The sequence below is a fragment of the Castor canadensis genome, chromosome 16 (assembly GCF_047511655.1).
Source record: "Castor canadensis chromosome 16, mCasCan1.hap1v2, whole genome shotgun sequence".
Classification (NCBI taxonomy): domain Eukaryota; kingdom Metazoa; phylum Chordata; class Mammalia; order Rodentia; family Castoridae; genus Castor; species Castor canadensis.
Genome location: NC_133401.1, coordinates 7,900,015 through 7,922,040, shown reverse-complemented (window position 1 = coordinate 7,922,040; position 22,026 = coordinate 7,900,015). Strand labels below are relative to the sequence as shown.

Sequence of the window (22,026 nt, the reverse complement as noted above, 5' to 3'; positions counted from 1 at the left end):
AAAACGATGTGGAAGGAGTAGGCTTTTTCACCTTGTTACCAATATTAGAGGGAAATTCTTCAATCAAGTATCATGACATTCATTAATGTGGTATTGATCTTAGCAGAAGGTCTTTCTCAGGTTAAGAAAGTTTCCTTTGATTTCTAGTTTGCTGAAAGTCTTTATTAGAAATGGATGTTGAATTTTGTCATGTGGTATTTTTATATCAACGGAGATAATCATCTGGTTCCTTATTTTTTCTTTTAATATGATTAAGTACATTGATCAATTTCTGAATGCAAAAGACCAAGCTTGCATGAAAAAGGGCTAAAGCCACTTGATCATCATTTTCATATACTGCTGTATTTGAACTGCCAATATTTCATTAAGAACTTTACACCTATACACATAAATATGGATTTACAAATTTTTTTGAAAATTTCTTTGTCAAGTTATGATATGAGTTATATCGGCCTTATAAAGTGAGTTAAGAGGTGTTCCTTTCCTTTCTGAAAAAAATTGTGTTAATAAAGCTATTGCTTCCTTAATAGAATTCACCAACTAATCCATCAGGGGCTAGCATTTTCTTTATGAGAAAGTTTTGATAATGAATCCAATTACTTTAACATAAAAGTTATGTGTTGTCTTTTTTTATCTTATGTCATGACATTCTGATAAGTTGTATTTTTTCAAGGAAATTTCCCATTTCCTTTAAGCTGTCAAATTTATTGACAGGAAATTCTCTTATTATTATTTTTGTGTGTGTGTGTGTGTGTATATGTGGTACTGGGGCTTGAACCAGTACCCCCTCTTTCATTCCTAATATTATATTACTTTATCTTGATTACTCAAACTAGGCGTTCACTATCTTTGTTGATATTTTCAAGAAATCAGTTTGTTTTTTAATTTTTTTTCTTTTTTTTTTGGTGGTACTGGGGTTTGAACTCAGAGCCTCATGCTTGCTAGGCCGGCGCTCTGTCACTTAAGCTACACCACCAGCCCTAAGAAATCAGTTTTTGGCCTTATTAACTTTCTCTTCTTTTTCTGTTTTGTTGATTTCTACAGTTAGTTACATTTGGGGGATCTGAACTCAGGGCCTCACAGAGTAAGCATTCTACTACTTGAGCCATGCCACTGGCCCGTTTTTGCTTTGTTATTTTTCAGATGGGGTCTCATACTTTTTGCCAGGTGTTGGCCCTGGACCACAGTCCCCCTACTTCATCCTCTCTCATCACTCAGATTTACAGGGATGTGCCACCATGCCTAGTTATATTATCTTTTTTTCTCCCTTCAACTGAAAACAGCTTCTCTCCTTGAAGAAGAAGGGATATATGGCAGGTGAGAAACACTGTAATCAAGGTTAATAGACAATTAGTTTGCTACTTTAGACACAAAAGATCTTAATTTGCTTCAGGTCTTAAGCCTTTTCCTCACAGGCCACAGGGTTTTGAGGCAAGATCCCAAAACTTCTCAAGGATTTACCTCCACCCTAGTCTGCTTGCTACTGCTGCAGTAATGATCCTCCATTCCTGCTTGGCCCTCACTCACCAGCACAGTGTCTTCCTGTCCCTTCTTTCACAGCCATCCCAGGTTCCTTCCCTTCTTCATCCAGTAAGATGCTCACATCTGGTTTAGAAATGGAAGGTCCTGCTTTAAAGAAGAATGTCACATGAAATTATAAATCTGAAAGTTTTTACATTCAGATTTGGCCATATTTATAATTAAATATAAATCAAAATGGCACGTTGTAAAGCCTAAGATCAAATAAATGCAAGGGAGTTGAAGAACACCAATTTCAGGGTAACCTCAGGACCACAAGAAATAGGCACCAGATTATTAAGAACAGACCTTAATACAACTTAAACTTACACAGGCTGGTGAGAGGCTGAGCACACAAGAGTCAGGATCCAAACTGCCAGGCTTCAAATCCTGTCTGTTACTGCCTCCATTACTCAGTAAATTACTAACCTATTCTGCCTAAGTTTTTGCCTCTGAAATATGAGTAACAATAGTATCTTTCTCAAAGAGTTGTGAGGATTAATTAACAATGTACAAAGCTCACACATAAAATTATATGCTTACATACATATGTATGAATTAGCTATTCATTTTTATTGTTATCTTTGTGCTGAAAGGGTAATAAGAGGCTTTCTGAAACATTTTCAGGTCCTTTCTAGGAGATTCATTCAATATTAAATACACAGTTTTTAGATTTCAACTTTTAAGCACCCTTGGATACTAAAGAAACTAATTACAGAATCTAAAGAAAGTATGAAGGAAAAGAACAGGTTGAGAATGGGTATTAATGGAGGGGCCTGTTCCTAACCCAACAATACCTAAACCATTCTTTTTGGGAACAGAGAGTAAAAATTCAGCTGATTTCTCAAAAGCTAGTCCTGAAATTAATACTAGAGAAAGCTAATATCCTTTGGGATAAAGAGCCATACCTAGTGAGATGAAGTTGCTGTAGTTCTCCCACATCACATCCCTGTATAAGTCCTTCTGAGCAGAATTCAGGAATTCCCATTCTTCCTGGGAGAAGTCTATGGCCACGTCTCTGAATGTCACTGACTCCTGAAAAAATAAAATCATGTGTTACTTGCAAAAATAAATTAAACATTTTCTTAAATGGAAAGAGAAAAGACTGAGGATTACATTGCAGAGTGGGAACTACCTAGCATGCAAACAGCATAGGGCTAAAAACTTAGGACAACAAAAAAATTTAGTATCTCAGAAGCAGAATGCCTACATGCTCCTGTGGCTACAGATAGAATTTTATCCAAACATATCTGGAAATGAATAAAGTAACAAAAAATACAGTTAAGTCAAACAATGCACACAAGCCTTCTGTATACTATGTGTCTCCACCATAAATTATAAAGAAATATTAGGGCTTCTGCCTTTAATGATGATGAAAAAAACTGACAACTTCTCCCAGATGTACAAAATCTCCAAAAAGATAAGACTCAAGTAAGATTTTATTATAAATTTTCCTTGCTACAACTAACTTTTTAGTTAATTTTTTAAAAGTTACTACACTGTAGTCCTTATTTTTAATATATTAGATTCCTTTTTAAAACTTAGATGTTTGAAGGGTTGGGGGTGCGGTTCAAGTGGCACAGGACCTGCCTAGGGAAGTGCAAGGCCCTGCGTTCAAACCCCAGTACTGCAAAAAAATACTTAGAATTCAGCACAATCTCAAAATGTTCCCTAATTCTTACTGTCTCTAATATCTAACACTGGTGCACGTGAATAATCTTCTTACTTCTTAATGCTCTATCACCCCTCGTTGTACATCTTTTCTTATTCCTGAGTTACAGGACACTAAATCATGAGACACTGTAAGGAGAGCAGCCTGGTCTAGTGGTTTTCAACAAGGAGTGATTCTGTTCCCCAGAAGACATTGGTCATATCTGGAGACAATTTTGGTTGTCACATCTGGGGGGAAAGGGATGCAAGTATTACAGGCACCTAATGGATAAAAGCAAAGGACATTATTAGACATCCTATATCCAGGACAGTCTACTACAGTGAAGGATTCTCTGGCTCAAAGTGTCAGTAGTTCCAAGGTTGAGAAATCTCGCTCTAAACCAGCGCATCTTGTAAAAATACACATTGGACTTTGTTCTTGATACTAATCTCTCTGGGAGAAAATCACCAGAGATGATTTTTTTTTTTTTTTGAGACCAGGCTTGTCTTGATTTGCAATCTTCCTGCCTCAGTCTCCCAAATGCTGGGGATTATAGGCGCATACCACCACACACAGCTAGAGAAAATTCTTGATCTTTCTATTTGCATTCCTATTCTGATCACCTTACTATTGGTGAGGGAGCAATCTTCTACCCTAAAAAGCACTAGATAGCCAAGAGCAGACTCTGGATAGAGGAGACTGATGGCCATTTATTAGTCACATACACTCATAGTCATTCAGGGCCACAAGGGGCTGTACTTGGGAACAGAGAGAACAGGGGCCATGGGAAATAAGCTTTGAAAGAGGATGAGGGGTTCCCTGGCTCCCACAGGAGGATGGACTGACTTGTTTGAGTAAGCCCATGGGCTGCCAAGGAGGTGAAACCTTTAGGTTGAGGACTACGAAGGATGTAACTGCTCTAGCTGACAAGGGAATTAGCTGAGAAGGAAGCCTTTTCCACTGGAGAAGGAGATATATCTGGTAAGAGCAGGGAAATTCAGGGTTAGGCCTCTGGACCTTGACAAAGATGTCGAAGAGGTATATGAAATTTTAGGCCTTACCATATAAGGCTGCAATTACAGCCCTACCTAACCCACCCAATCCTACCCTACATAGTATAAATCTCAACACATACAGGAACTGAGACCTGTCAACACTAAATCCCCTCTCATATACTTAAAAAAGAAAACTCGTATCTGTGGAAAAGTTTAGGCTTTTCCCTATAAGAAATCAAATAGGACCAATTCTCTTTCACCAAACCACAGATCTTCAAGGAAAGCTCAAAACAGGGACTTCCCACTTAACACCTGTAATTCTGTTCTTAAAACTAGACATTATAATGCAGAATGTAGTATTAATGTAGTATTTTCCCCTCATTTTAAATTAGGGAATTATAATGCATTCTATATTCATTTCAACCCTCTAACTAGCTTCCCAACATTTCCTTCCAGATAGAATTTTAGTACACACTGGGTTAGTATGCACACATCATTGTCTCTACTGTTTGCATTGTCTCTTTTGCTCAATTCATTTTTCTTACTTGCTTTGCATCCTTCTCTACAATATTTTCCAATACCCTAAACCTTTTAGTATTTCATTTTACATAGACAGAAATATGTGAGGTACACTATGGAAAAGTGTTTCCAACAAGAAGGCAAAGGCAGGAATGGCAAGCATTCACGAGGATGCTCTGATGCCTCCTTTGTCACCAACTGCACGTCCTCTTTTTTTTTTTCCCTTTTTCTGCAGGGCTAGAGGTGGAACCCACGACCTTGCACATGCCAGGGAAGTGCTCTACCTCTGAGCTACATCTCCCTTTAATGTTCTGACAGTCTAGCAACTGTATTTGGAATATAACTAGACTCTTCCTGGATGTTGCTTTTGTTAAAAATAAGGTTGCACTGAACTATATGATTCAAAAAAATTAAAGCTGGGCATGGTGACACATGCCTGTAATTCTAACACTTGGGAGTCCGAGACAGGAGGATCTGGAGTTCAAGGTGAGTCTGGGCTACACAGCAAGACTCTGTCTCAAAAACAGAAGTTAGTTTTAACTAACTAAAAGAGAGAGGCAAAGACAGAGAGAGGGAAAAAAGAGAAGAGAAAGAAAAGGAAAAAGTTTTAAAAGTAGGAAAAATTAATTTTCAGTGTTTGAAGTCGGGACAGTGGTTACACGTGAGCTGTTTAGGTGAGCAGTGACTAGAATGGGAACATTTGAGGTGCTAGTAATATTCCTCTTTTTTTTTTTTGGCGGTACTGGGGTTTGTACTTAGGGCCTACACCTTGAGCCATTCCACCAGCCCTTTTCTTGGTTATGCTTGTGTTAGTTATTTTCAAGATAGGTTCTCATGAACTATTTGCCTGAGCTGGTTTCAAACCACAATCTTCCTGATCTCTGCCTCCTGAGTAGCTAGGATTACAGGCATAGCCACGGCGCCCAGCAGTAATACTCCTTTCTTGACCTGGCAGCCTAGATGTATTCAATCTATGAAAGTGTACCCAGCTGTATACTTATAATATCTCTACTTTTCTGTACATATACCATGCCCAGTAAAATATTCAAAAAAAAAAAACTTTTGAAAATACTATATTGTATACTGGGGACATAATTTTTTCTATATAAAACTGAACCAAAAATCATTGGATTGAGAGAAATGTATTTTTTCGGGAGTTTAAGTATTAAAATAAAAAACTGCTCCTTTGGAAAATGTTAACATAAGGATGCTCTGCAGAGAATATCTGCATGTCCCTCAGGGCGTTTCACTTCTGTTCCCAAACAGCTCCTGTCAGTTTCTGTAGATGGAAGATGGTCAACATTAGTGGAAGGGAAGGTACACAGAACAACAGACTACATGTGCCCAGTCCTCTCAGGAATAAGATCCAAGCAGGTTCTTGGATGGATTTCTGCTAAACCAGAAGGTTCAGGAAAAGGAATGAATCTGTATGCTGTCATCTAGAAACTGACAGTTGTTCAAACAGGAAAGCGATGCCGGGAGCAGTGGTGTGTACCTGTAAGCCTAGTACTCAGGAGGCTGAGACCAGGAAGATCGCGAGCTTCAGGCCAGTTTGGGCTACAAAGCAAGATCCTGTCTCAATAAAAAGAAAAGAAGTCGGGAGCCAGTGGCTCACGCCTGTAATCCTAGCTATTCAGGAGGATCATGGTTCAAAGCCAGCCTAGGCAAATAGTTCACGAGACCCTATCTTGAAAAAACCCATCACAAAAAAGGACTCAAGGTGTAGGCCCTGAGTTTAAGCCCCAGTACCAAAAGAAAAAAGAAGAAAAAATAAATTAAAAAAAAAAAGAGAGAAGCATTAACTTACACGGGCCATGGTTCTGGCACTTCAAGAACTGATCAGTCCTTTTCAATATTTCCTTGTTGGAAAAGTGCAGGTTCCCGACAAGCCAAAGCTGGAAGAATAAAAAGAAGCCATGAGAGATGTATCTCAGAGCTTCCCAAATAATTTATGGTTAATAGGAGTATTTTTTTCCCTCGGCATTCCTGCTTTCAAATCACTTCCCCACTCATAGGCTCACACCTATCCTATACCCACAGAGAACTGGAGGAAAGTGGGGGAAGTGTTGAAGAATCCAGTTGGGCAATGATGGATGTGTACATAGGAGCCCAGATAACTCTGCAGGAGGATTTCTGACCAAGTCTCCATCTGGCAACATGTATCTGGTCCTGATATTGGACCAGAGCTTCCTAAACACACAGATTTAAAAAAAAATACAGATTAGGTCTTGATACTGTCTTTTTATAGCCAGGGCATCTCAAAATCTCAGTTTCACAATCAGGACATCTGATCTCATGATGCACTTTTGGTATGCAAGCTGGGGAAGAGTAGACCCATGACCCCCGCAATTGGTCAACATTCACCAAGAATCTACCTGTGGTGGATTTTTTACATGCACTTGTCAACCAATCCTCAGCACTGTTACACAAGGTAGTTCTCTGCTTTCAACACACTGATTCTCAGAAGTCAAATCAGTTAAATGGCAGGTGTTTGTTTTAACTAACTAAAAGCCAATTCTCTGTCACCTTAGGGTTTTGGCTCTGAAGGGTGGCATTTCTGCTTCACTGAGAGAAACGTGAGCATAAGCAGTCCACTAAAAAGAGAAATAACCAACACCCTTTCAAAAAATACTAAAGCTCAGAAGATGGACAGGCAGGTATCTGCAGCAATCATCCCTCTGCAGAAACATCAATTTGAACAACTATCTACAAATGAAAATACCTTCACAAGTGCTAAGGAAACCAGATCAGCATCACAAGAAAAGACACATGGAACCAGGCACTGGTGGCTCACACCTGTAATCCTAACTACTCAGGAGGCAGAGATAAGGAGGATTGTGGTTCAAAGTCAGCCTGGGCAAACAGTTCTACAAGACCCCATCTCGAAAAAAAAAAAAAAAACACAAAAACAGGGCTAGTGGAGTAGCTCAAGGAGTAGGCCCTGAGTTCAAGTTCTAGCACCACAAAAAAAAAAAAAAAAGGAAAGATGTGGAAAAGGATAGTTTTACAAAGCCTATGTTACCCTTTCCCAACTCTAAACAAAACAGCACAAAGAAACAGTCCAACTGGGGAAAGTGGGGACAGGAGTGTTAATAAGAACAGATCTTTGCCTTGGTCCTTAACACCAGGCCCACAACAGCAAAACTCAGCACTGGTCAGATCTCAACAACCCCAGACTCCAGGCCAGTACCCACAGACTGTGCCTCTAAACTCCTCCTGGTGCCAGGTGGGTCCCCAGAGCCTCAGTCTTCAGGCTTGCACAGTGAATCTGATCTCTAGCCAGTGCTAACTGGGCCAACATCAGTGGTCCCGAGCCTTGAGCATCCCTTAGCAGCAGGCAGAACTCAGAGCAGTAACAGAAAAACTTTCAAACCTGGAGAAAGCTGGAAATATCCAGGTATAGAAGGTCAAAGGTTACTGATCAGATTCAATCCAAACAAGACTACCATTAGAAATTATAATCAAACTACCAAAAAGCAAAGGCACAGAGAAGCTCTTGAAAACAGCAAAAGAAAAGAAGCAAATAACATATAAGGGAGTTTCAGTATGGCTAGTGGCAGATTTCTGAGCACAACTTTACAGACCAGGAGAGAATGGATGATGATATTTAATACAAGAGAACAAACAAAACAAAACAAAAAAACTGCAAACCAAGAATACTGCACCCACAATTGCTGTCTCTCGGAAATGAAAGAGAGATAAAGACTTTCCCATATAAAAGCTGAGGGAGTTCGTCACCTTCAGATCTGGCTAGTGAGTAACACAAAAACATCTGAAAGTATAAAAACCCACTGGTATAACAATAAAGTCAAATTCAGAATACTCCAATACTTTATTGGTAGTTGTAAATTATCTTCCCCAGGTTAAAAGACAAAACTATTAAAATGATAAACTGAAATAATCTGTTAATGGATATACAAATTATGACATCAAAAATTTTAAATGGGGGTCAGCGTAAAAGTACAGAGTTTTGGGGACAGAATTGTGATCAAGGTTATCAACTTCAGGCTAACCACAAAAGAAGAACCTATTATAGAGCTACAAAAAATAAAAAGCAAGGAATCAAAACACACCAAGAGAGAAAAATCATTTAATCACAAAGGAAGGCAGGAAGCACAAAAGAGCCACAAATCAAGAAAAAGCAATTTAAAAAATGGCAATAAATCTTTACCTGTCAATAATTACCTTAAATATAAATGGATTATATTTTTCATCAAAAGACACAAAATGGCTGAGTGAATTTTAAAAAATCTCAACTATATATTGCCTATAAGAGATTTACTTCACACACATAAGCTAAAAATGATGGCAAGAAAAAAGATATCCCAGGCAAGTGGAAACTAGAAGAGCAGGAGGAGCAATACCTCTATTAGATGAAATAGACTTTAAATAAAAAATTATAAAAAGAGACATATGATGATAAAAGTTTCAATTCAGCAAGAATATATAATAATTTAAAACATATGCACACACACTGGCATGTCTAAATCAATTAACATATCTGAAGAGAGACAGACTGCAATACAGTAATAGTAGGAGACTTCAACACCCAGTTTTAGGCATGAATAGATAATCCAAGCAGGAAACCAGTAAGAAGACATTGGACTTAAAACTACACTCTAAACCAGAGGGACCTAACAGACATCCAACACTACAGAATATACACTCTTCTCAAATGCACATGAAACATCCTCCAAAGACAGATCATATGTTAATCCACAAAACATTCTCCTGAACAATCAATGAGTCAATAAGGAAATTAAAAGGGGAAAATTAAGAATTTTTGAGAAAAATGAAAATTGTAAGACAACATACCAAAATCTATCAGAAGTAGTTCCAAGAGGTAAGTTTAGAGCAATAAATGCCTACATCAAAAGGAAGAAAGAAAAGCTGGGCCCAGTGACTCATGCCTGCAATCCTAGCTACTCAGGAGAATCATGGTTCAAAGTCTACCCCAGGCAAATAGTTGTGAGACTCTATCTCAAAAATACCCAACACAAAAACAGTGCTGGCAGAATGGCTCAAGTGGTAGAGTGCCTGCTTAGGGAGAGTGAGGCCCTGAGTTCAAACTCCAGTACTGTCAAAAAAAAAAAGAGAAGAAGAAGAAGAAAAAAAAAAAAAAAAAAAGCTAGGCACCTGTGACTCACACTACTCAGGAGGCAGAGATCAGGAGGACTGTGGTTTGAAGCCAGCTGAGGCAAATAGTTCATGAGACCCTATCTTGAAAATACCAAATACAAAAAAGGTCTGGAGGAGTGGCTCAAGTGGTAGAGCACCTGCTTAGCAAGCATGAAGTCCTGAGTTCAAACTCCAGTACTGCAAAAAAAAAAGAAGAAAGATATAAGTGGTTCACACATATAATCCCAGTTACTTGTAAAACAGAGATCTCAATTTTCAAGGCCAGCTGAGGCAAAATGTTAGCAAGACCCCCCCCCTTCCATCTCAACAAAATAAAATGCAATCCCAACTATGAGGGAAGATTGTAGAAAGACTATGGTTCAAGGCCAGAACCTATCTGAAAACTAAAGCAAAAAAGGGCTGGAGGTGTAGCTCAAGTGGTAAAGCACCTGTCTGGCAAGCATGAGGCACTGAGTTCAAACCCTAGTATCACCAAAAAAAGAAAGAAAAGAAATATCTTTATAATGTTGAACCTCAAGGAATTAGAAAAACAAGAATAAACTAAGATAAAATCTGTAGATGGAAGGGAAATAAAGACCAAATCAGAAATAAATGAAATTGAGACTAGAAAAAGGGGGAAAAAAATCTCAAAATGCAAGAGTTTTTGAACTCTTACACTATTTAGGCTAAGAAAGAAAAGAGAAGCTTCAAAATGAGAAATGAAAAAAGAGACATTGCAACTGACACTTACAAAGAATCGTAACAGACTATTATGAACAACTATACAACTGTGGGTAGAACATGCAACCTGGCAAGATAAAATCATGAAGAATGTTATCACAGAAACATTAACTATGTGAGGTAATGAATATGTTAATTAGGAAGATTTAATCACTTCACAATGTATGTACTTCAAAACATCAAAATGCACACAATTTCATCTGTCAATTAAAATTTTTGCCTGTAGAGTAGCTGGGATTACAACTATATGCTACCACTCCAGCTTTTTTCCTGTGCTAGGAATAGAATCCAGGGCTTCCTGAATGCTAGGCAAGCACTCTACTACTGAGCTAATCCCCCAGCCCTAAGTTTTACAAAATCAGTTCATCTACTTTGCAATTCTATACAAACTACCGTTATCTTCATATTACAGATGATGGAACTGTAGAACATAGATGAAATAAACTGCCACGAACTCACCCAATTCTAGGTGGCAGGTTTAAGATTAGAGCCCTTGTAATTTACACGTTAATCCATCACTATATTAAGCTGTCTCCCACAAGTCCACATAAACCAATGGCCTGAAACAAACTCACACTGTCAACTTATGACCTTCCTTTCAAGAATCTCTTCCCTGTCAACACAGACCTCTCCACTAAAACAGCTATCACATTACCACTCCTTTCAAGACTCAAAAGCTTATCATCAAACCATTTCCTATCTTTCCCCGCTTTGAACTTGACAGTGGAAATCAAAGATGTCTAGTGCATAAGTCCATCTAAAACGAAGTCTCCTCTCCAAATTACATGCTAAAATAAAATTGCAGTTAGCTTCTCTTGAGGTGGTACCTGTAGACCCATTGGTTGTTCAGGTGAATGTTAATTTACATGTATTTGTTAAATTTCTGAAATTCTTCCTTTAATTGATTTCTAACTTTATACTACTGTGATTTTAACAATACTTGAAAATTTTCAGTCTTTTTTTTCATTTGGTGGTACTGGGGTTTGAACTCAGGGCTTCACACTTACTAGACAGGTGCTCTGCCTCTTTAGCCACACCACCAGCCCAGTTTCAGTCTACTTAAATGTTTTAGGGCTTGTTTTGTGGCCTAACATAGGATCTTGTCTTTGGAGAATGTTCCAAGTGCAGTTGAGAAGAATGTGAATTCTATGGCTTGTTGTATGGACTATTTTATACATGTCTGTTAGGTCCATTCGGTTTAGAAACTACTGGGGGGGAGGGATGTGTGTAAAATCCCCCACTCCAATCACCCTATCATTCGCTGGGAAGGAAGGCCAACACCAAATCAACGGGCAGATTTGTTCAGGTGTTAAAGCCTCACCAGCTAAAGATTAACTTAACAAACTCGCAGAGTGCTACCAAGTCATGTTTACTGACTCACACAGGGACACTGGGAACGAGATGGATGAGACTGAGGAAGGCTTCATGAAGGCTTGTTCCAGCTGAAGGATTTTGTTTTTTCAAATGCTAGGGATGACCCCAGGACAGGACACATGCTAGTCAAGCCCTCGTCCACTAGCCACAGCCCCACCCCACCCCGAACCCCCCCAGCCGAAGGGTTTTACACACAACCTAAAGGCAGTGGGAATGGCCGCTCTGAAACGCGATTAGGAGAGGCAGAGATTAAATGGACACGGGGTATTATTAAGAGGGTGGCTTAGAAAATGATCCTCCCCACTAATAAAATAAAAATAGCAAAGCGAGTCTGGAGCATCATTCGCAGGAAAGCTATCACCTCTCAAAAAGGGAATCGTGATCGCGTTTAACAACCGCGGCACGACCAGGGGAGAAATCATGGCTTCTATTAAGGCTGCAGCTGGCCTCTGTGTCTCTTCTCTCCATGCTGCTTCTCTTTTCACTTTGACAGGGAAGCCAATGTCCCCATGCCTCGGAGAATAAAAATTACATCATGGAACAAAGAGGAAGTGAGAACGAATCCTGACGTTAGGTTTTTATCTATGCATCTGCGACCGTCTCCTCCATTACACCCCGCCTTCCTAAAATCTGCAGGTTGGGGACAGAGGAAGGAGCCCAGCCCCGCTGCGGGACACGGCCCGCCACCACCATTTTCACGTACATCACGCGCTGAAGAAAACGGCGCCCGCGAGGAAGGCGGACGCGAGAGAGGACAGACTGGAGTCACACACAGTCCTCGGAAGCTGCGGCTCCGACACCCGCAGCTGTTCTCAAGATTGCGTCTTTTTGTTTGGGGGCTTTCACTCTGGGGTTCGGAGCCATTCTGGGCCCCTGCGCCCTAAAGCGGTAGGACAGAGGACGCAGCAGGCCACCGGGTGCCCAGTCAGCATCAAAACTACCAAGTCGCTGCAGTCCAACTCACAGACAAGCCCGCGCCGCCCCCGCGCCGCCCCCGCGCCCATTTCCTTAGTGCACGCGAGCAACTCACCTCTCGGAGCTGCCAGCAGCTAGGCAGCCGGAAGGGAGCCGCGCGAGGACTTGTGGGAAGTGTAGTCCGCGGCGGGAGCGGCTGGTTCCGGCCCAAAGGGCTGTGCGTAGTGCGCAAGCGCAGCCTCAGGACCGTTGGAGTTTGGGTACGGCGGGCTCCAAAAGCCCCAAATTCCCAAGACAAATTTGCACTCAGGTCACTGCGGCTTCTTAAAGCTGTCTCTCTTCCCCTTCTTTCCCCTCCCTCATCCCCCGCTGTCTTCTCTTTCCCCAGAACTTATGATCCTACTCGGTGTCTTTTTTGGTGATGCTGGGGCTTAAATTCAGGGCTTTGTGCTTGCTAGGAAGACACTCTACCACTTAAAGCCATTCCACCAAATCAATGAAAACTATACTGAGTTTAGTTACCTGACGGCTGACTGAGATCGTATCTGTCTTCATATCCTGTAGGTCCTCTATCTTTGAGTCAGACTCAGCTCTGCATGTAAACGTTCAATTGGGAAATGTTTCATCAAAAACTACAATACAAGGTCAACATGGCCTATTATTGCCCCTTGTAGTGGATGTGTGTTTCTTCTTTCTTAGCAACTCAAGCACTGGAAGTCTCTCAGTCCTATCAAACCAGGACATTTATGCAAGAGTATGACACAAGCTGTAACTCAGCAGTTCCTGAATGGAGTTGACTACTGTTAGCCCACCAAGTACAGGACCAGGATGCTTGTGCACAAGAAGAACATCTTTTGAAACTGTGCCCATGACTAACAGACAATTAGCAAAATTTTAGCTTACCTTCCAAAAAAGAACCAATAAAACCCTGTGGCTCCCTTTGTTAAGTGATTAGGAGGTGATCAAGCCTGGTCACCTCTGGTCAGTGTTAGCTCCCTCCCCCTCAGTCAACCCGCTAGATTTGAGGCCCCAATAAAGGAAACTTACCTGAGTTTATCAAAATATGTAACTTGTTCTCATTTCCACGGTTTCATGGCATAAAAATCCACTGCCCATTACCATTAATTGCTGACATGATACCGACTTTCCATTTAGTTCTATTAGGTTTCGCTTAAGTACTTTCAAATTCTTTTAAGCACGTAGACTTATAATTGTCTATCTTCCTGGTAAGGAGAACTGGAAAGCGATCATTAAGAAGAGTATGTTCAGAGATTTTTCTCAGATGAGTTATTGAATTTCTCCTGTCCTAGGAAAGAAATGGGATGAGCCCCATGGACCATATGTCAACATGCTCCCCAGCTCCTGAGAATGTGACTGTAAAGCTAGAAGCTTTAAAAGGTAAAGTAAAAATGAGGCTGAGAGAGGATTTTTGTTACTGTTTTTGGCAGTACAGGGCCTTGCTAAGTAAGTGCTTCTACCACTTGAGTCATGAATCCAGCCCTTGCTTTTTGTTCTTGTGGTTTTGATTTTTTTGATAAAGGGTATTGCAATGTTGCCCAGGTTGGCCTCAAATTCAGGATCCTCCAGAGTGCTGGAACTACAGATGAAATCTGGAATGATAATTGTCCATTTATCTTTTTAGTTTGTAAATGGTTGGATACTGTTTTTGCCTCATTTATTTTAAATCTTCATTATTTAGCGTGTTTATGGTGTGTAACTTAATGGATTGACTCTTTAATCATGAAACATTCCTTTTGTCCCTTGTTTCTCTAATGTTAGCATACACACTCTATTTTCTTGTACTTTCTATTTAGATGGCATATCCATTGTTTTTCCTTGAACCACCTGTAATTTATACTTATTTTCTATTTATGCATTCATTTATTTCTTTTTCACACAGGGTCTCTTTACATCAGATCGTCCTGTCTCATCTTCCCAGATGCTGGGATTACAGAAGACTACCACATGCCTGACTAATTTTTTATTTAAGAAACATACTTCCAGGCAGCATATAATTGAACTTCCCTTTTTCTTTTTTAAATCATGTTTGGCAATATTTCTCTGGAATGTTTAGTGCTTTTACATTTATATAATTATTCATTTCATTGGATTTATGTTCACTATTTTGTTGATTTAAATTTGACCCATGTTTAAATTCACTTCTCCTACATTGCCTGTTTCATTTTGTTTTTTGAGACAAGGTCTGGCTATGTAGCCAAGGCTTGCCTTGAACCCACAGTACTTCCTGCCCTTTTTCAGCGAGTTACTCAAAGGGCTTTTTATTTTGGTTTGGTTTTTGTATTTTCAGTACTGGGATATGAAGTCAGGACTTTGTGCTTGTTAGGCAGTTGCACTATTACTTGAGCCACACTCCCAGTCCTAGTTAGTCAATTTTTTTCTAATACATTTTAAATTTTCTATTGGCTTCTCAGCTATACCTCCTTGTGTCTTATTAGATGTTGTTCTAGAAATTGATATATACTTATTTCACACATTCTGCTAAGAATATTGTACAACTTGATGTAAATAACCTGTGCCAAGCACTTATCTACCTTTCTTTGATTGTGCAAATCAATCATTTATCTACTTTCTTTGTTTTTCTATGGTCATACATATTTCAGTCACATAGATTTTTTTTTTTTTTGGCTGTAGAGGGATTTGAACTCAGGGAGTACATCTTGAGCCACTCTGCCAGCCATATTTGGTGATGACTTTTTTTGAGATAGGGTCTCATGAACTATTTGCTCAGGCTGGCTTCGAACTTTGATCCTCCTGATCTCTGCCTCTTGAGTAGCTAGGATTACAGGTGTAGCTCAGTCATACAGATTGTAAACTGCACCACACACTATTGTATTTTGGTGTAAATACTCATGTGTTCTAATAAAATGTATTTCCCTTTTCCGATGCTGTTCCTTATTTCTGTAGGTCCATTTTACCATCTAATATCAAGTCCTTTCAACCAGAACAACTTCCTTTAACATTTTCTCCACTAGCTTTTTCATTTATCTGAAAATAACTTCATTTCACCTTCTTAAAAGGATATCTCTAGAGATTGAATTCTGAGTTGACTTGTTTTCTTTAATACATTGCTCCATTGCTTTTTAGTATTGTAGGGATTTGGGAAGACATGGGTGCAGCCATCTTGAATCATAACTGCCATGATTACCCCTGAGGAACCCTGGTCAGGTTTCCCCATACAGTTTCCCAGCATACTATAATCAAACAAAACAGAGTGAAACACTGGCCTTCACTTCTGGACCCTGGCACTGTCAGCACCAGGAATGTGCCTAGTCTTTGATATTAGCTTGAGATAAACCAGGTACCATCTACCTTGGATGCAGTTCACTTTGTCCTAACCACTCTATCTGCCCCCTCCTTGTGACCCAAACACAGGTCTTGCTGCCTGTGTTGCTGCCGCTCAGGACCACACTTAGAACAGTTCCAAAGAAACTGTGCTCTGTGTAATCCTGTCTCTATCTCTTCAGTCTCTCCACATCTTGGGGCCATGGCCCCATACACTGGTTCACATACACAGGTTTTCCCAGAACAGGCATCTACTGTCTCTGATATGTCAACCTGATTTATTTTTTCCAATATGTTACCTATTGTTTTTCTCTAAAAGGTTTTATATTTATCAAATTTTGGAGAATCATTTTGGATTTTGATTCTACCATATTGTATCAATCCTCTGATTCTAGAACTCTAAATATCAGGTCACTTAAAATTATTCCACAAGTGTCTAAAGCTTTTTATTTCCGTTTTTCAATCTTATTCCTTTTGTATTTCATATTGGATAATTATGATCTATCATGAAAATCATTTGTCCTTTCTCCCCACGCCTCTCCTCTCCTTGTAGGTCCACTCAGAGAAATTGTTTCAGATTTTCAATAATAGAACTCTTGATTCAGCTCTACCTTATAGTTTTAATTTTTCTGTTCTTCACCATTGATTCAATACTATGACATTTTCCATAGGTTATTGAACATTCTTTTTGAGTGGGACTGGGTTTTGAACTCAGATCTTCATGGGTCAAAGCACGCACTCTACTGTTTGAGCCACACCTTCACTCCATTTTGCTCTGGTTTAGAGATGGGAGCCTCAAAAACTATTTTCCTGGGGCTACCTTGAATTGGGATCCTCTTGATCTCAGCCTCCCCAATAGCTGGGATTGCAGGTGTGAGCCACCTGTGCCTGGCTTCCCTGCCAGTTCTAATAGCTGGGTAATCTCAAATTTTGTTTCTACTGGTTGCTTTTTTCCTGCTTATAGATCACATTTTCCGGCTTTTTTGAATGCCTAGTAATTTTTATTGCAGGTTGTACGTTGTGGATACTGTGTTTGTGAAGAAGTTAGATTTCATTATCTGGCTTTCAAGATGATGATAATAACCAGCTTGTTTATTGGGTACATCAGGTTGATCTCTTCCGGGCTTATTTCTGGAACATCTAGAGTAGGGCTATATTCTTAAGGTCACACATTAGCTTCATAATTGCTAAAGATCAATTGTTAAAGTATTCATAAACATTGTTATATTCTTATGATTTTGTTTCAAAGTAGCTGGTCCTTTCTCAGATGGAAATTGTGGGAAGGCACAAAGAAGCTCCTGCAGTTATTCCTGGCCCTTAGTGGGTATTTTCAGGTGGTGGGGTGGAGGACAGAGGGCAGTAGCAATCTGCTCTGGGCCTTTCACAGCCAGGGCCGGGAATTCGCTTGGGGGTCCTGCCCGAGGCCCCTGACAGCTAGGACTGTGGCCTGGGGTTGGACCAGAGGCAATGATTTAGTGTTGCAGCCCCTTGGCGCTCCAGACAGATCAGTCTGAGAGATCCTGACCAGCTGCTCTCACTTTTACTTTCTCTTGCTGAAGCCATCGCCAGTTCCCACCTCTCCTGTTTCAGGTGAGCCCTGTCAGCTGTGCTCTCCAGAGTCTACTCCCGCCTGGTGGTCACTCAGCTCAGGAACCACACTGGCCTTACTGCTGAAGACAGCTTCCTACCTGCCACTGCTGCTGCTTCTCTTCATCTTCATGTATCAGCAAAGGTTGCACTTGAGTGGAAGCCTTTATTGCGACCTGACGTGGTAACACCACACAGGGAAGAAAGGATTGTGCATCCCAGCAGCTCAAAAACGAATGAGGTAGTCTGCTTATATAGCCAGAAAGGGGCGGGGACAAGGATGTCTGCACCAATCACGGCTGTCCTCTCATGAGTATGCCAATCAGGGTACAGTCCATTATGCAAATGAGGGATTGTGTCGTCACAGGTCTTCTGTTGAGTCAAAGCGCCCCCTCCAGCCTGGGTGGGCGTGGCAGTTGTGGCAGTTGGTCTTTCCTTAGGCTGAAGTCAGGTTACCAGCCGCTTGCTGGGGCGGTGCCATCTGGAGCTGGAGTCATACTTAGGTTGCGCAAGACTTTCTGCCTTGCTGACTATTCTTTGCTTAAAGCAGCCAGGGCTCCAGAGAAGGGGCTAGCGGCTGCCAATTAGGGAGTGAAGTCTCCCCAGACCCAACGACTCAGCGCATTTAAAGGAAAACTTTCAAAAAGGTGATTGATTAGAACAAAGATATCAGAACTGTGAGAAATACGCTCACCTGTCCAAACGCAAAGAATGGACTCAGAGACAACGTGAAGTACAGCAAAAAGTGAGAATTTAATGATGGTCTTGCAAGATTGGGTGTCTGGTAAGCCAGGTACAACCAGGAAGGTTACAGTAGGCGTTTTACCCAGCTCGCAGGTCCCTCCCCCGTTCCTCAACGGCTGAGCGCTAAGCTGGGTACAAGGCTTCCTGAATGTCGCGCTCAGCTTTATTATTTCCTATTGGGTGATTTTTAAGTATGCCTCTCTTGGCAATGGCCCAATTTGAGAAGCGGACTTATGTCTCCTCCTCCCTTTCTGTCTTTATGCCAGAAAGGCCTCACGGTGATATGTGCTTTCTGGCACTTAGGTAGTTTTTACCTAGTTCATTTTATCATGACCCCGCCCCCAGCACCTTGTGTGAGATTCTCCCGGTGAATACAAGCTTTTCCGTTCAGGGTTAAATGCCTTGAAAACGGACCACCACCGCCTGTACTTCTAATAACAAATACCTTAAACAGTACTTAACTGGTGCTCTAACAATGCTTACCTCCTGTCCCAGTGCTCCAGGGAGAGGTACAGGTCCCTACCATCTGTTTCAGTTGGATATGAAGTGTTTTCCCCAAAGGCTCCTATGTTAAGTCTTGGTCCCCAGCTGGTGACGCTACTGAGGAGTGAATGGGTCATAAGGAGTCTGACCTCACCATTCATTGATTCGTTGATCGGAGGTGGTGGACAATAGGCGGTGGGGGGCAGACTTGGAGGTGGGCCACAGGGAAGGGGATGTCCTGGGAGGGTAGACCTTGTGCTCAGCCCCTTCTCTCAATGCCTGTCTGCCGTGATTAGCTCAGGCCTGGCAGCAATGGAGTCAGCCGGCCAAGGGCTGAAACCTCTGAAACTGTGAGCCAATAAACTTTTCCTTCATTTAAATTGTTTCTCTCAGGTATTTTGTCACAATAAAAAAACTTTTTTCCTATTCTTTTGTTTTGTTTAGCAGAGGTAATCTGGGCTCCATGTAGGGAAATTACAGCTTGTTTTATAGTGATGGGAATAATACAGTGGAGAAAAACTCAAAAGGGAGGGACATGAAGGAAAATTGCTGAGCAAGTAATGCCTCTGAAGAGAAGGGATGAGAAGCAGCATCCAAGAGTCGGGGCTGAATGAGAAAGGGCCACAGAGGGCTAACCACAGGGAAGACAGTGTGTGCAGTACAGGAATGATGCCCAGGGAGGTTCAGTGATGCCATTCACACATACTTTTGACTTAGTTTTTTGGTGGGACTGGAGTTTGAACTCGGAGGTGTGCACTTACCAATACAGGCACTCACCACTTGAGCCACTCCACCAGTCCTTTTGTCATGTGTTTTTTCAAGTCTCAAAAACTATATACGTTGATAGGGCTTTTCACCAACGTGGATCTTCTGAGGCACATTAAGGTCGGAACCATATATGAAAGCTTCCCCATATTCCTTACATTCAGTTTTTCATCAGAATGAAGCCTCTGATGTCGAGAAAGGTGTACAATCTGTCTAAAGGCCATCCCATACTCCTTACATGCACACGGTTTTTCACCAGTATGAATTCTATGATGGAGGATGAGATGATAACCACGACTAAATGTTTTTCCACTCTCCTTACATTCATAGGGCTTCTCACCAATGAGGATTCTCTAATGAACTCTAATGTCAAAACATAGATGAAAGCTTCCCTATATTCCTTACATTCATAGTGTTTTAGCAGAATGAAGCCTCTGATGTTGAGTAAGGTGTACAATCTGTCTAAAGGCCATCCCACACTCCTTACATTTGTAGGGTTTTTCACCAGTATGTATTCTATGATGGAGGATGAGCGAATAACCACGACTAAATGTTTTTCCACACTCCTTACATTCATAGGGCTTCTCACCAGTATGAATTCTATGATGGAGGATGAGACAATAACCACGACTAAATGTTTTTCCACACTCCTTACATTCATAGGGCTTCTCACCAACGTGGATCTTCTGATGCACTCGAAGGTCGGGACCATATATGAAAGCTTCCCCACATTCCTTACACTCATATAGTTTTTCACCAGAATGAAGCCTCTGATGTCGAGTAAGGTGTACAATCTGTCTAAAGGCCATCCCACACTCCTTACATGCATATGGTTTTTCACCAGTATGAATCCTATGATGGAGGATGAGACCATAACCACGACTAAATGTTTTTCCACACTCCTTACATTCATAGGGCTTCTCACCAGTATGAATTCTCTGATGGAGTGTTAGTTGTTGTCGAACTCTAAAGACCTTCCCATGTTCTTCGCTTTCATAGGGCTTCTCACCAGTGTGAAGTTTGTGATGTACTCTAAGACCAGAGCCACACAAAAAGTCTTTCCCGCATTCTTTACACTCATAGATTCTGTCGGCAGTATTAAGCTTCTGATGTCGAGTGAGGTGTGCGTACTGTCTAAAGGCCTTCCCACACTCCTTACACACATAGGGCTTCTCACCAGTATGAATCCTCTGATGGAGAGTAAGCTGTCCTCGCACTCTGAACGCCTTCCCACACTCCTTACATTCATAGGGCTTCTCACCAACGTGGATCTTTTGATGCACTCGAAGGTCGGGACCATATATAAAAGCTTCCCCACATTTCTTACATTCATAGAGTTTTTCACCAGAATGAAGCCTCTGATGTCGAGTAAGGTGCGCAGTCTGTCTAAAGGCCATCCCACACTCCTTACATTTGTAGGGTTTCTCACCAGTGTGAATTCTATAGTGAAAAGTTAGTTGTTGGCGCACTTTAAAAGCCTTCCCACATTCCTTGCATTCATAGGGTTTCTCCACAAACTGAATTCTCTGATATGGAGGAGTAGATGAGTGCTTTTGGTAAGAAGACACTTTTTTGGATGTGATTTTTACTTGACTGAAATATCTCTCTTGTCCTTCAGATTTTCTTCTGGACTCCCAATCAGTTTTTAAAGGGAGGGCCTTAAGGCCATGGTTTTTAATTCTTTCCATTATCTTCCACGGAGACAAATTTGTTTCATAAATATCATTTTTTGTAAATAACTTCTTAGTCCCATACCTGGTCTCAACATCTAAAAGAAAATAAGAAAACAACTACATGTTTTCTTTTTCTAAAAGTAAAATTCCCATAGAAAAGACAACAAAAGTTATTTTCAATCAAACACTGAAATATTGTTATAAAAGCAGTAAAAGAAAAAAAAGCAATAGGGACCAATGGAAAGTAAAATTGATAATTAAACAAGCATTTTAAGTCACTGGTTCTTGGTTGAGGTATGGATCAGGATCACTGAGAAGCTTGTTTCCGATCTAAGGTCTGAACACCACCCAAATAGCCTAGATCGTGTTCTACATTCTATGAGAACCATTAAGATTTTTCACACATTGATTCTGATGGAGATGAAGCATTAGGAATCTATACTTTAATTTTTTCAACAACATTATCTCACTCGTATGCCTGGAAAAAACATCAAACTCACTGTAGTTAACAAGGCTTTGTTTACCTAAACCACTGTCTCATTTACTGCTACCTGAGAGGTGCCCCATCAAATCTTATATGTTTCAACTTAACTTTCCTCTCTCAGGATCTGCACAGTGTGCTCTATCTCTCACAAATCTC

General features: G+C 40.7%; 1 protein-coding gene across 14 annotated transcripts in view; it reads right to left on the bottom strand.

Annotated features, from left to right (window-relative positions):
• The window catches only part of LOC109678509 (uncharacterized), a 171,492-nt gene that overhangs the window by 10,673 nt on the left and 138,793 nt on the right, over positions 1-22,026 (bottom strand). For 2 of the 14 annotated variants that reach the window (XM_074058340.1, XM_074058339.1), the window contains exon 5: positions 18,456-21,481. The exons of 5 other annotated variants lie outside the window; for them this stretch is intronic. In XM_074058340.1, the coding sequence (XP_073914441.1) occupies positions 20,121-21,481 (1,361 nt within the window). In that variant the 3' untranslated portion in view covers positions 18,456-20,120. 7 more of the 14 variants (XM_020186133.2, XM_074058335.1, XM_074058334.1 and 4 more) reach the window with 7 other exon arrangements.